The 14,897-nt window shown below is 45.0% G+C and overlaps 1 protein-coding gene, 1 non-coding gene and 1 pseudogene across 2 annotated transcripts; all 3 read right to left on the reverse strand.

Moving 5' to 3' along the window:
- Positions 1-4,829: 4,829 nt before the first annotated feature.
- LOC124660540 lies at positions 4,830-12,340 on the reverse strand (annotated as a pseudogene).
- LOC124660542 (60S ribosomal protein L10a-1) lies at positions 6,441-9,623 on the reverse strand. Its single transcript, XM_047198365.1, has 7 exons — positions 9,561-9,623; positions 9,436-9,465; positions 8,424-8,643; positions 7,950-8,115; positions 6,885-7,090; positions 6,693-6,779; positions 6,441-6,614 (listed from the first exon to the last, which is right to left on the reverse strand). Exons 2-6 carry the CDS (start codon positions 9,438-9,440, stop codon positions 6,726-6,728), a joined length of 651 nt encoding a protein of 216 aa, XP_047054321.1. The 5' UTR covers positions 9,441-9,465; positions 9,561-9,623; the 3' UTR covers positions 6,441-6,614; positions 6,693-6,725.
- On the reverse strand, positions 7,451-7,551 carry LOC124668887. Its single transcript, XR_006991954.1, has one exon. It is a non-coding gene; the product is annotated as a small nucleolar RNA snoR26 (small nucleolar RNA).
- Positions 12,341-14,897: the final 2,557 nt, after the last annotated feature.

Genomic DNA, 14,897 nt, shown 5'->3' on the forward strand with positions numbered 1-14,897 from the left:
TATCCGGAACAGGCCAGCCCGGGCGGACATCGTCTGGGTTGATCATATTACTTACTACTTCAGACCCAAAAAAAGACTATATCAAGGTTATCAGCAGCGAAAGTGGGCCGTCAAATATTTGGTGTCCTGCTGCATCTTATTGACGATGGTCTATCCATTCTACAATGTGTGCATGATACTATTCTCTTGATGGGACATTATTTGGAAAAAAGGCCAAGAATCTCAAACAATTATTTTGAGGAACACTTCACAACTTAAAAGTCAAGTTTTACAAGTGAGTTATTCTACTATGGTGAATCATACGAGTCTGAGGCTGATTATGCTACTACGTATTTTTTAGGTTTCGAGAGAGGTGAGTTTCCCATTCGCTATCTAGGGATACCGACTCATCATCCTTTTAGGATCAAAATAGTGGCTCACAAACAAGTGAAGGAAAGGATCAAAAAATAGGTTTAGTGCTTGGAAAGAAAAATACGTGTACATATATGGACATCTGTTATAATTAACTCTTTGATTGCCGATATGGTTTTGTAATAATGCTTTTACTCATTGTTCCCAGTGTGAGAGAGGTGAGTTTCCCATTCGCTATCTAGGGATGCCGACTCATATCATCCTTCTAGGCTCAAAATAGTGGCTCGGAACCAAGTGAAGGAAAGGATTAAAAAAAGGTTTAGTGCTTGAAAAGAAAAATACATGTCCATATATGGACGTTTGGTATAATTAACTCTTTGATTGCCGATATGGTTTTGTAATAATACTTGTACTCCATATTTCTAGTGCTAAAAGGTGCTCTGGAAAATTGGACCACAGTGACCAAGAGAAGAAAAGGTACCATATAACAAAGTGGAGCACCCTATGACCTCATAATAACCAAGGAATCCATGGTTTGGAGGCGGAAACACTTGGTAAATGGTTGTTTAAACATCTTACAAAAGATGGGATGTTAATCGATGTTCCACGAAGTAAGTATACCGGTTTCAAGGCTATTGTCAAGTCCAGTGAAAAAATGGTGACTAACATTTGTAGCTAGTTTAATGAATGTGAAGCAATCCTTTTTTCATGTTTGAGACCTACACCGCTAGAGATGGTTCTCGAGAAAGTTTATGGGAGAATATCTGGCTAGGGAATGCTCCCTTGAGTTCTCAATGTCCAGGACTCTATTATCCTATTCGACACAACTTTTTCTTAATTAAGAAGGTTTTGTGATCATACCCTCTAGACATCTCTTATGGGCCTGACTTGATTGGCAATAGACCGATAATGTGTTATGATTTGTTAGGGCATCTTCCCAAGGTGGTCTTTTTTTAGGTGGTCTTTTCTTCCGAGGTGGTCTTGACGTATGGACATGATTGTTCCAACGTGATTTGTATGATAATGAAATATTTTTTTGGTGAAATTGATGAACCAGGTGTCGGTCCAGGTGGATGCACAAATTCAAGGTGTGGATAAAAATGGCCAACTCATAGATTTACCTCGAAATGTAAGATCTAGGGTTTAAACATTTTTTAGAAAATACTACCAAAATGAAAAAAAAAAGACAAACAAGGGGAGTGGGGATACCTCTAGGGACAAAGTGGGTTAAAATCCACAAAGATATGAGACAGATTTTGAGCTAAAGCCATGTTGAATCATGGTGGAAATTTGCCGCATGAACATTTTGTGAAGCCTTTTAATAAAAAGCTATCAAATAGTAAATAAAAGGAAGTGTTGAGGTGATTCATTTGTTTGTTGTCTTGTCTTCTAAAGTATAGATATGACCCGCCAACCATGAAAATAATAATTCCAAAAGGGAATTTCCTACCAAGGGGCAAGAGGTAACCGAGGGCCGTCTCTAGAAATTTGGGGGCCCTGTGCGAAATTTTAAATATGGGTGTACCTATTTCTCAGTCGACTAAGAACTAGCTTCGTTATTAGTCAGATGATGTCATCAAATTTCAGTTGCAACTTATGAGGTAAGCAAACTCTTAGCTAGCCCATGCCCATGTTCTGCCTTTTTTTTTGGAAGCCATGTTATGTAGTTAGTTGTCGTGAGGCCACCTAGTTGCCGGCGTCTCTCAGCCGAACGAAATTTGGTCCAGAAGCCCAATAACTTTTTGCCTCATCGTCTATCTTCTCCACCGCGACCAAGAACACAGGAAGTCCTATCCATGGCGGCGCTGCAAGTTCCACCCTGATCTCTTACATGTATTGCGAAGAATCAGAAAAAAATAAGATAAAAGGCCGCCCTAACTCGTCGTAATTGATTAAGACTTTGGGGGGCCTAATTTTTTGGGGTCATGTGCGGTCGCCTAGCTCGCACATGCCTGTAAACGGCCCTGAGGTACCCCAGTTGACATTCTTGAGGATATTATGTGTTGACGATGACATGCTTAAGTGTCCTAACTATCTATCATGAGGCCACCCATGGTGAAGGTGCATGATACATTCAACTTGTAGGATGTCAATTACATAAACCATAGAATCTCTAAAACAAAATAAAAAAGAGATACTTGGGACTTCATCCTTATGAGTACCGTTGGCATGAACTACATGTATTAAACTCTTTTTTATGCTCCCAACTATCTTTTACATTATTGAAGGTCTAGCACATGTGTTTCCTACTTGTTTTCTGTGACGCAAGAGTCAAAAGAATCAAAATAAGAGTATCCAAGAAAAAGAAGAAAAGAAAAAAAAAAGTCTTCCATAAATTGTATAGGTTCATCCAAGCATGCTTTATGGTCTTTAATACTTTTCATTTGTTTGAACACAAAACCACTTATTGTTAAGCATTTTTTGTAGATTGTAAAAGATATCACTTTATAGCTCCTTGCTTATCCTTATTCTTTAAGGATTGAACCTTGTGAGCTTTGTGCGATAATGAAAAGAAAAAAAGCAACAAACTCCAAAGTCCATGTTAGTTTTATCACCTTTATGCTCGAGGACGAGCATAGGTTAAGCTTGGGGATCTTGATGCATGTAAAATGCATGGATGAACTTTGTAGTTTGTTGACACATATTTCCACATATTTTCAACATGTATGATGTTATATGCATGTTTTATATTGATTTTTGGGGAGTTACCAAAGATCCTCTTTATTTGGTTTATAACTCTGCAGGAAAGGAAAACTCTGTTTTTTGTATTTTTGACTTTCCGGGACCTTAACGAAGTCAAATTGAGCTAGAATTTCGGGGATTTCAATATTTCATCAAGAAAAGCATCTGGAGCGCTTGAACCTCAAGAGAGACCATGAGGGCCAAAATAGGGTAGGTGGCACGCCAAGGCAGGGACGGCACGCCATCCCCTCTCTTTTCCTCCACGGCTGTCCGATCTGCCTGATTCTTTCGCCCACGGACTTCGTTTGACCTATAAACCCCTATATATGTGACTTATAGAGACTTGCTCAAGGAGACAGAGGTGGAGATCAAAAACACATAAACATAGAGTCAGCAGGCCGTTGTGGCAAAGATCGGAGGGAGGAACCGCTGCCGGAATCGCCTCTGGTGGACTGCACCCTCCTCTGGCGTGGTCATCATCAACATCTTCATCAACACCCTCATCACCATCTTCATCTACCCTTTGTAATATTTTGGCAAACATGATGTGTGAGGCAATCTATCATTTTTTCATGATGTATTGTACCTCTATGTCTTTGTTTGAGTAGTGACTAGTTCGTGGCAATTGTGAGATAATTTGTTGATGGTTACATATAAATATTTGTTATCTTCTATGATGATCTCTTGTACTGATATATGAGTGCACACATATGTTGGGAAATACATGAGGTTGTCATTGTTGCATGATGATAGGGAGGGCGATAGATGGAGTTTGACAGAAACTATGTCCCAATTCTTAGATATTCATGGTATATTAATTCATGGTTAATCAACGGGGGTATAACTATGGAAAACTTTAAACTTACAGAAGTGGTTGGACTTTATGTCTTAATAATTCACTTGTTTGCTTTTAATTGCCTTGGGATCGATCACTAGTGGTGTATTTGCTCATATATATGGTTGCACCTATCTATGGCTCCTCTGTAGAAGAAACACAAAAATGACTATACTGAGCTTCACTAATTGTGACAACTACACAAATAAAATAGCAATTTTTCTGAACACTTACTCTCTTGGATTACTCGACTTCACCTCACAACCTTTATTTTCCTTGCACTAATTTTACTTCCTCCAGTTATTTTTAGTATTTTAAAATCTTCTAGTTTCTAGTAGAAACCACTTCACACACATACACACATCGCACGCACGCCGCACGCAGCATAATATAACGTCACCCCACCGATTGAGTGGCCGTACTAGGAAGAAACCAGCAGCGCTATCTTAATAGAGGTAATTATACGTATGCACTGAGAATGCGAGCATGAAGGCTTAAACTCGGACGGGCTCAGACCTATCAATAGATCACTGCCACCGGACTATGCCTCAGTCCACACCCTACGGGTTAACAAACCAAGGAACAACATAGTTACAGAAATACATGCATGTTATGCTCTGTACAACACATAGGACGAAGAAGAAAGATAGCACACTTTTTAAAAAAGAAAGCGAAAGCTTTGTCCCAATCAATTAATTAAGTAGTTGTTCAACAATTCGAGAGAATCGTGAAAATGATAGAGATACAATCGGTAAATTTCACTCAAGTTTTTAGCACCCGCGGTGTGACTTGAAGCTTCCCTTTTTTCCCGTTCTTGTCGAGGAGGACATAGGGAAGTAACATGTGTTGTGGAAGGAACCTAGTATTGCACTTGTTTCAAATTTTTCAAGAGACAAGAAGTGTGAGACACGCCAATGCCTTGCGATTTACCGTGTTCGTCCACCACAGCATACCGACTTGCTCAAACATGGCTCTTGATGGCGGAGCTGTAGCCCGTGCGGTCGTCGTAGTACTTGGACCACAGCATGACACCGCCGTACTTGGGCGAACCTTTGATGAGCGGCAGCACGCGCGACGTGAGCTCGCCGGCGGGGATGAACCCGTTGTTCGCCGCGTCCTTGGAGGCCGGCAGTCCTAGGAAGACCTTCCCAGCCGGCACCGATACCCATATCTCCTCCATGCGTCCATGAATGCTTCGGCGTTAGCGTTGAATTCACACTCCGGGTTATCGTAGAACTGCACCCACACGTAGTCGAACAGCCCCGTGGCAATGGCGCTGCCGTCCCACTCATCAGGGAACGGGCACTGCGGCGCCGCGCTCAGCAGCACGCGCTTGCGGCTGTCCAAGCTGTTGCCCAACCTCTTGATGTCTCTAGCGAGATCGTTCCAGAACTTGTCGCCGCCGTACTCGATGTCGAAATCGATGCCGTCGAGCACGGCGTCGCCGAGGGGCCGGGACGACGACGTGCCGCCGAGGAAGTTGTTCCAGAGGTACATGGCGACCTGTCGTGCATCGTCCGGGGACGAGAGACCGTAGCCTCCATCGGCGCCGCCGATGGAGAGAAGAACCTTGACGCCGCGGCGCTGGCACGACCTGATGTCCTTGCTTATGCTTTCACAGCCACCCGACCAAGGGCCGCAGTGGCCAGCAAGGTCCATTAGCGGCCTCTGGCCGTTGCCGAACTTGGAGAGGAAAGCGATGATGACGAACTCGTAGTTTCCCGACGCGCACGTCTCGGACAAGGACACCTCGTTGTTCTGGCCCCAGTAGACGGCGATGCTACCGGCATGGCACGTCGCAAGGAGCGCCATGGTTAGAGACGCGATGAGCTGGTAATGGGTTAGAGCTCGACTTGCCATGTCTGGGTTAGAGACGCGATGGCAGTGAAGGGCTTTGTGTTTTGAGTTGTAATAATGGCTATGGCGAACAGGGCGAACCCTGAGTTTTTATAGTAGATTCCGTGACAGTGGCTTAATCCGCAATTTTATGAGAACTGAAACCAGGACTGACGTAGTAGTTCTAATGGTGAAAGCTCACTACTGAAACCAGGACTGACGTAGTAGTTCGAATGGTGAAAGCTCACTAACGATGATATTATCTATCGAATCTACACCATAGAAAACGCATATACGACTGCACCTGATGTCATAAATGAGATCAGGGAATCGTTAGCACGATGTTAGCGACGGCTCGCAGTGCAGGTAAATTGTTATCACAGCCAGATGATGAGATCAAGGAATCGTTAGCACGCTGTTAGCGACGCTCGCAGTGCAGGTAAATTCTTATTGCAGCCAGATAATGAACGACGACTGAGTAAACGCCTAGGTAAAACCGTGCAAACTCCAAAGAGATGGCAGGGATGGTACAAAAAGCTCCCGGCGGCGCAACAACGGATACACCAAGATTCTTCTTAGGCGAACAACCAATGAACGACATGGTTAAATAATACTATCTTTATGTAGTAAAGCATCGATCTCAGAGCCTGGACAGAGATTCCAAAGAGGAAATAGCAAGGCACAAGCACAAGAATAAACCCTCACAGCCTTTGCACAGATTCCAAAGAGGAAATAGTTAGGCACAAGCACAAGAGTAACATCAGAGACACTCTTGAGAGCAATCTCAATGGATAGAATATCATGAAGTTCCACAGGAGAGAACAGACCATCTCAGTACAAGACACAATAATTCGGACCATTCAACTGTCACTTGCCTCACGAAAAATTGGTACTCAAAGTTCCCAAACACCTGAATATCCCTAGAAGCCTACAGATGAGAGGTCTAGAACAACCATTGCCGCTTTCCCATTGTGCTCTTCAGGTACACCTGAATATCCCTAGAAGCCTAAAGATGAGAGGTCTAGAACAACCGTTGCCGCTTTCCCATTGTGCTCTTCAAGTACAAGCACCTCACCTGCAAGAAGATACATATTAGTCAATAGTCATGCATAAGATAATTGATGGCCAAAGATCTCAAAAATGAACCATGTACGGGCTTGGAGGAGGATAAACTACATACGTTTTGCCAATTCTTCTTCAACAGAGAAACAAGGAAATTCACGCTCATCTGCACGTTCTGGAAGATTTGCTTCTCGTCCATGCCCAAGTGGCCAACAGCAACACCCATGCAGAGCACCTTTTTCAGCTGGAACTTCACTGTAGCCTTGGTCTCATTAACCTTGCCTTCGAGGGACTCCTGATGAGAGACCAGGGTTGGGAATTTTCCTGTGGTTGATTATCATGTAAGAACACAAGCAGGCAAAAGAGTGGAACTGAGCTTCAGTCGCTAGTACAGCAGAAATGCATCATTACATAACGTGGATCATTTAACCAAAGAATGGTAGGATGCAAAAAATGCTGGTTAACATGTAAATCGTCCTCATTTTCAGAATTAGTAAAGAAGTTCCTACAGTAAGCAAGAATATTCAAAACTACCAAGTGCTCTACAAAGAGCTAGACATCTGTGGTAGGAAGCTTATGGATTTTCAGACCCTAAGGCCCACAGAGCCCAACATATTTCCATATGTTGATGATTTTAAATGTTTTCACATGATAGCTCACAGATCAGTATGAAACAAAAAAAACAAGCATCTCGGAATATATTCCCCAATGTTGTCTTTACCAACAAGTGCTAAAGTCAGAAGTGCAAGGTTGAAAATATAGAGGATGCACATCACAGATGCTTACACAAAATGAGAACATTGTACGGAAAGTTAAGACACAGAGAAAGATGCTACATTGTGTTACTAAAATAGGATAATGAAAAAGCATGGAACAAGGAAGCAACATCTATAGTGTCATGATATCCCAGTTAAGAAAAACATCAAAACAACAACAAAGACCTCCCCTAGTGCACAGGGTGCGTTGACATGCGCTTATGACTAAAAGGGAACAAAATGCTACTACCTACACCTACAGAATTACAAAATTAAATATGATGCAAGTACTCAAGAAACCACCACTAAAGTACATGTGTGCTTATTTAACAGTTAACAACTGCAAATATTAAAAGTTCAAAGGCAAGGAACTGCCACCAAACCAAAGGTCAATCAAAACACAGCATGTTGAACAAAGAAATACTTGCCTGCCTTGTTAAGACCAGGTCCAAGAAGTCTAGGAATCTGCTTAATGATGGCCTCAGATGCAAGAAAGGCATGGTACTTCTTTGCAAGCTTCTTGACTAGCTTCTTGTTTTTGTTCATCTTCTTGAGGGATTCCACATCCATATAGTCTAGGCCCATTTTCCCTGCCTGTGTACAACATTGGTAACAGGTGAGTTCAACAGAAATCAGTGGATACACAAAAGGGAGAAATACAAATAGCATAAATGAAAAATTGCATACCAAGGATTAAACTAAATGTTAACAATGAAACATTATAAAAACAGGAATTATATGTAGAAGCAAAATCTTTGTGCAGGTGTTCTGGATTTTGCATGATAAAGAGTCATGAGAATAAATCATTCACTAAAGAACAATTTATGATCAAATCTCTTGACCCCTCATGTGATATGAATTAAAAATAAATTACGTTCTGTTTTCAGCACAAGAACATTTACCTCTTCAACATGCTGGGCATCACCAAGCATGCAGACCCTCATTTTTGGGCGAGGGATGTGTGGAAGCTTAACAGAACCACTGAAACGCTTATCCTTTTGCGGGTCATAGTTCTTCAGTCCGATCTGCAGCTCAATGGTTTCAACGAACTTGCGGTTCTTCTCACGACTTCCACTTGTAATAGCTGTGATTGCCTCCCTCAGGGAGTCGCTCTGCAACTTACTGAAATATGCAGGAACCCAGTTACTAGGATGATAGAGCATGGTAAATGAGGTTAAGTAACATATATTAAGCCATCACTGGAACATGTAAGCTCGTTTTTCTAGCAACACGAGTTGAACTCTACCAGGATCAAAAGTAATAGCTAAGAGTTTACTCATAGTTAGTTATTTAACACCGAAGTTGCTATGTCACAGAACAGGCTGGACGAAATATCATATTCGCGACAATTTAACATTTCAGTTAAAGCATGGGAACAAAGATACAGCAGACCTCAAAGAAAATAGGGCCATACAAATAAATGCCTACGGGTATTAAATATTTGAAATTTCAACTACACTTCGCCCTTACAATATACCGAATTTGCTACAGATATATATATAATTCTCTAAACAGCATGCGACCATACAAAATTTCATGGTTCTAATTCGATACTCATCAATGTAATGTACCTACGAACAGCCTAAAAATATGGGATGACACATATGAAGTCTAGTGTGGATCTACAGGACGCATCGGAGCTCAATCAGGCAAGCAAATAGGAAAGCCACGCTTTCGAGCTATACGACAACAAAAGATTCCAAGCATACAACACGATATGCACTTAGGGAAGATAGATTCGACCGTAGCTAATCACGACGCTGCGAATCCTAAACGGGGCGCAGAACAATCGAAGAACGCAACGTGAATTGACGAGTATCCAATGTTGTATCATCGCAAAATTAACAGACGGAAGACATCGCTCGATTGTCTCGCGCAACTACTGATTGGATCCAATGAGAAGCTTATCCGTACCTCATGGCGCCGGCGGTGGAAGCACTGTTCCTGAGGAGGCAGCGAGGAAGAAGAAGACAGGGTGAGACCGAAGGAACAACCGCGTCAAGTACGAAGAGAAGATTGAGGAGGAGGAGGCTGCTTACCGCTACGAGGCAGGGGAGGGGAGGCGGCGCGCCGGAGTGGAAACCCTAGAGCGTAGTTTTATACGGTGCCCCGGAGGCTAAAACCCTAGAACACTCGTGGAGGGGAAAGAGAGATGGGCTCTGGGCTTTAATCTGATTTGAACCCGCATACTGTTACTGGGCCTCGTGTTTCTTTCTGTGTTTCCTCTGTTTTAACTAGCACAAATACCCGTGCGTTGCAACGGACAGAGAAATTTAAATTTACGTACATGCATAAAAATTTCGTCTCTTAAAATTAAAAATGGCAAGAAGTCAAAATAGTGAACAGGTAACAGTAAATAGCTGGCTCCTATCTTTCCCCCACATTTTCTAAAATGCAGTTCCATGGAAGGGGTCGAAATGATGGCCATGTGAATAAAATTAGCAATCCAGACTAGAACTTCCAATTGTTTTATATGAAAGAGATCTACACATGGTTTCACGGAAAACCAGGGGTAGAATGATACCTTTCAGATCTGGGTACAGGTTTCGTCGACCTTGCACACGAAGATGATAATAATTCGACATAATAATTATGTAGAAAACATGAAACCAGTTATTCACGTTGGAAAAATCGCCTGACACACCATGAGCAGCAAAATAAACATCACATGTGACCAGGGGTTGTGTAGAAATTGAGATTAGGCAGGACGAATATTTAGAATTTAAACTTTTGAAGGCAGAAATAAGTCGGAGATTTGTTTACATCTAAATTTAGATAAATCTTTAATATCATTTTATGGATAGAGGTAATATAAAATATGAAGTGGCGTTGATACCGGTTGATATTTATTGAGACAAAGCATTCTTGACACAAACATAATTTAGACCAAAATATAATTGAAAATTTTGCACGCAAAAAGGTCAAGACCGTCTTATCCTTCGACACATCCATCCCAGTGACAAGAATATATCAACAATTAATTTTACGGGGAAAAATTAAGAGATCAAAGCCAAGAGATCATATAAAGTGATTGATAATGACGGCACTGCTCATTCTTGCGGATTGTCTCCTCGTCCGCTGCGAGGATGGTAGGCGCTATCAAGAAAATATGACAGCAACAAATCTAACATGAACCACATTTTCATTTAGGTCTAGCCGGTACTAACTAATTTATGCACATAATTTAGGATTTTCTTACCACGAAAATACCTAATGGACCATGTGTGTAGGCACACCCACTTATTCAAAGATTTTAAAAAAATGCTATTTAAGAGATTCAAAAAAATGAAATATAATTGTACTTATTATCTGGATACTTGTGTAAGTTTTCGCGGAAAATATAATTGTATATGGCCTACATGAAAATGATAAAATATCCAAATAACACTACTATAATGATTGGATTTGTACGTTTAAAGAAGTACAAATTTCCATTTTTTCCTTTGTGTAGGCCACATATGGCGGTATTTTGCCTTAAAAATGTGGAAAATAGACGTACAGGATTGCATGTTGGTACTGTTTATAAAAAAATGAAGTGGACTCTGTTTATGTCACCAATCACATTCAGCTGTTGACACAATTCTTTTGGCAGCATTTTCCTTAAACGTTTTCCTCACCAAAGACCCCACACGACTTCAGCCAGGCGCAACCGGGCCTGCTGCTGCTGCTAGCCGGTTTGGCTAGACCCTTCAGCATATGGCTGTGCCCTCGAATTCTGCTATGCAACAGCGACACCTAAACCTGGTCGCGTCCCATAATTACCTGGCTCCTACTGCGCTCGCCGGACACGGTCTTGCTCCGTTTCGGCGGCCGGCGACGACTCCAGGTGGGACTAAGGGCATCTCCAACCGGGCGACCCATCCCGCGTCCGGATGGGTTCAAACGGACAAAATCCTGGCCCAACGCGGGGACGCACCGCAAAAACGGACGGCCGCGGCGTCCGGAACGACGCAAACCTGGCCCAAATCTTGGCCGGGTTTGCGTGGCCACGGATGGCACGCGGCGACCTCGCGTGTCCGCCTGGTCCGCGTGGCTGGCCCACTCGCCGGTGCCCCGGCCCTATTAAATGTGGATCGGGGAAGGGACCGTCCCTATCCGAGCCCCCACTTTCCACTCCGGCCGCACGCGCGAGCTCGAAGCTTCCGCGCCGCCATGGCCCCGAAGCGCGAGTTCTCGCCATCCGCGAACGACCACGAGGCCGGCAGCCAGCCGGCAAGTGGCGCCGCACCGGCGCCGCTTGCCACGGGGCCGCCGGCGACACCCGGACGCGAGCGGATCTACGTCACCGTTGCGGTGGCGCGGATGTTCCGGGACGCCGGCGTCCCAATGCCGTGGGGGACGTGCACCTCCCCACGGCCGGCACCCGAGCCCGGATCGGGTTCCGGTGCCGCCCATCCCGGCTCCGGCCGCGCCGCGCGTCGCGGAGATCCGGAGGCGCCGCGCGCAGCCGCCGACGGACCTCCAGCGAGGACCCCGCGTGCGGCGACGCAAGTCCCAACCGGGACTTGTGGTTCGAGGTGGAGCACGATGCGCGCCGGCGCACGTGCTTCACATCCGCGACGGCGCGGCCGCGCGCGCAGCCGCGCACACCTGCAACGCGGGCAGGCCACCGCCCCGGCGGGCTCTACATCGGCGAGCAGCCCCAGGCCCCACACCAGCCCCAGGCCCCGCACCAGCCCCAGGCCCAGGAGGAGGAGAATGACCCGGAGCTGCAGGCGGCGCTCGCGGCGTCCCGCGAGCAGCAGGACCTCGACGAGCTGGCCAAATGGCCGCACCTCGCCGAGACGCTGCGCACCTCCGCGCTAGAGGAGGCGGCCATGAAGGCCCAGGAGGACGCCCAGGCGGAGGCGTGGGCCTTCCTCGTGCTGGCGCGCCGTCAGGAGGAATCAACGCGTCAGGCGGCGCTCCGGGAGGAGGAGGAGCGCCGGGCCGCGCGCCTGGCGGAGGAGGAGCGCCTGGCCACGGTCCGGCTGCAGGCGGAGCCGCAGCCGCAGCGGAGAAGCGGCTCCGGCGAGAGTCCGCGCGGAGGCACGACCGCGCGCGGCCCGCGAGCCCGCCGAACCCGCACTCCGCCCGGGAAAGGGCGCAGCTGGGAGCCCCGGCCGGAGTCCCCGGTGCCCTCCGGCGTTTCGAGCCGGAACGCCGCGTCGCCGTCGGCGGGGCGTCGTCGTCATCGACGCCGACGACGACGAGTACTACTGGGGGTAGTACTGCCGGCGGCCACCATGCTCGCAGACCCTGTCTAGGGTTTTTTTTTTTTAGTTTAAAGCCCATATAGGGCTTTCTTTTGTGTAAAAATTGCCCAAAATAGGGCTAAGTTTAACTAACCAGTAGTTTATATTTATTTTCTGCTGTTTTTATTTTTCATTTTCATTTATGTTTTTTTATTACATATGCGGTGCGTCCGCATGTTGGGCGCAGCGTGCGACCCAAACGGACACGCGGACGCGGGGCGCTGTCCGGGTGTCCGTTCAGCCACCCAAACGCCCCAAAACGGACGGCCGAACGCGTCCGTTTGGGTCGTCCGGTTGGAGATGCCCTAATCTACTATATCCTTTCTTGTCACCGGGATCGAAGCGACACGCGAGCGAAGCGATCGAAGGTTTATGAAGGCGCAGGTCGCGCATGTCGATGGCTTGTTCGGCCGTTTTATACACGGTCCGGCCCAGACGATTGAATAAAGCCCACACGAAGCTATCGATCTCCCAGCAACGCAAGCGAACCGTTATCTCATTTAGGCGGTGGCAGAACACGTAATTTCAATTGAAAAGCAGGGGTAATTAAAAAACGGACGAAAAAATTGGGGAGAAACCTTACTTCCTTTATTAATAGGTATAGGTATAGATTAATAATTGCTTTCTCCTTTTTCCTTCTTTTTTCAAGGAGACTCTTTTCCTTTAGATCGGTTATTAGGGTTGCAACTGCAGGGCATGGTAATGGGCAGAGCCACCCTATACCGTTTACCCATCTCTGTGATCTCATATATATACATGTACCCATCAACATATATAAGTTGTGTTCATACCCATTACCCTTACAACACATCAAATGGTCTAAAAAAAAATAGTCGTAGACAACATGTAAAAGCATATTGAGTCGCGTCCACAAAAAAACATCTAGCACAATGATTTGGGATGACTTTTAAAGAGCTCTAGACAAAAAGAAATAAAAAAGTTTAGAGAAAGAGACCCTTGTCAACCGCATGCCTCAAACAGCGTCTGCATGCATGCATGATGACAGAGGGGACCAGCCCATGTAGAAAAAAGTATTTCAGAGAAAGTGTGTGATAGGTTTGGAAAAAGGATGACATGTGGGGACTACACGGGTTGCATGCATGCCTTTCGTGTGAGGCTAAATTCGTGTAAATATCCCCAACCCGTCCCATGTGTATAGAGTTTCTACCATGGACACTAGACACAAATGAGACAGCAATTTAGCATTGAAGGACGCGACTGGAGGATTTTTGTGTCCACGGTCCTCCAAACATCATTTGGGGGACGCAAGTGGAGATGCTCTGACATAATTTATAAACAGCAACACATTATAAATATCAACACATACTTAAACACAACACGTTATAAATATCAACACATGGACCTAATCCTAACCAACCTACCAACAATCGTGTGGGACTAGGAATCCTGATGTTTGGCCTAGCTACGTGAATGCATGTTTAGGGGGAAATTAAATATGTTGGAATATTACAAAGGCTTCACTTGTCAAATTTTGGATGGGTATGGGTTCTACGATTTCATACCCATACCTGCTCACTTGATGGGCATGATATTCTCTCATTTACGTATCTATGGATAATTTTTGTCCCACACCCGTACTCCTAACGGGTTTTTACCTGTCGGGTCACCCCTAAAGATGTTCAGAAATGGCTACACAACTTTAGGCAACTGTTTGCATCCTTCCCATCTACCTATAAATAGTACCAAGCTTCTCCCCAAGCTAGGTTGGTAACATTATTGTCAATATCCTTTGATCGAAATTATCGAGCTAACCCCTACTTCTCTCGTATATTCAATCTTATCAATCGGAGAGAAGGAGTTTATCTGTTTGGTTGCGCATCCAAAAAAAAAAGAATGGTATGTGGTCACAGACGAAGAAGGACCCCCTCTCTTGGAGATTTGACATCTCCTAAGCAGCTACATGTCTAGCTAGCGAGTTTCTAAGGTATGGAGGTTGAGGTGTACCCATGAGCATATGAGGTGTGGATTTTCTATGCAAAGGTTTGGAGATTTTCTGTTGAAAATCTGCCACAGTGATCGGGCCAAGCAGGAGTCACTACAAGAAAAGTTCTGATAGACAACGTCCCAAAATCGTCAACTAAGGGGCATTTTTCGTCGCCTATGGGCCTAACCCGACGATAT

This window comes from Lolium rigidum, chromosome 6 (assembly GCF_022539505.1).
Source record: "Lolium rigidum isolate FL_2022 chromosome 6, APGP_CSIRO_Lrig_0.1, whole genome shotgun sequence".
Taxonomy (NCBI): domain Eukaryota; kingdom Viridiplantae; phylum Streptophyta; class Magnoliopsida; order Poales; family Poaceae; genus Lolium; species Lolium rigidum.

Excerpts from the sequence above, each read along its gene's own strand:
- LOC124660542 (XM_047198365.1), bottom strand. Across the intron at positions 8,116-8,423 it reads ATGCCCAGCATGTTGAAGAG|GCAGGGAAAATGGGCCTAGA; the intron begins GTAAATGTTCTT and ends TGTTGTACACAG. Across the intron at positions 7,091-7,949 it reads ACCTGGTCTTAACAAGGCAG|GAAAATTCCCAACCCTGGTC; the intron begins GCAAGTATTTCT and ends AATCAACCACAG.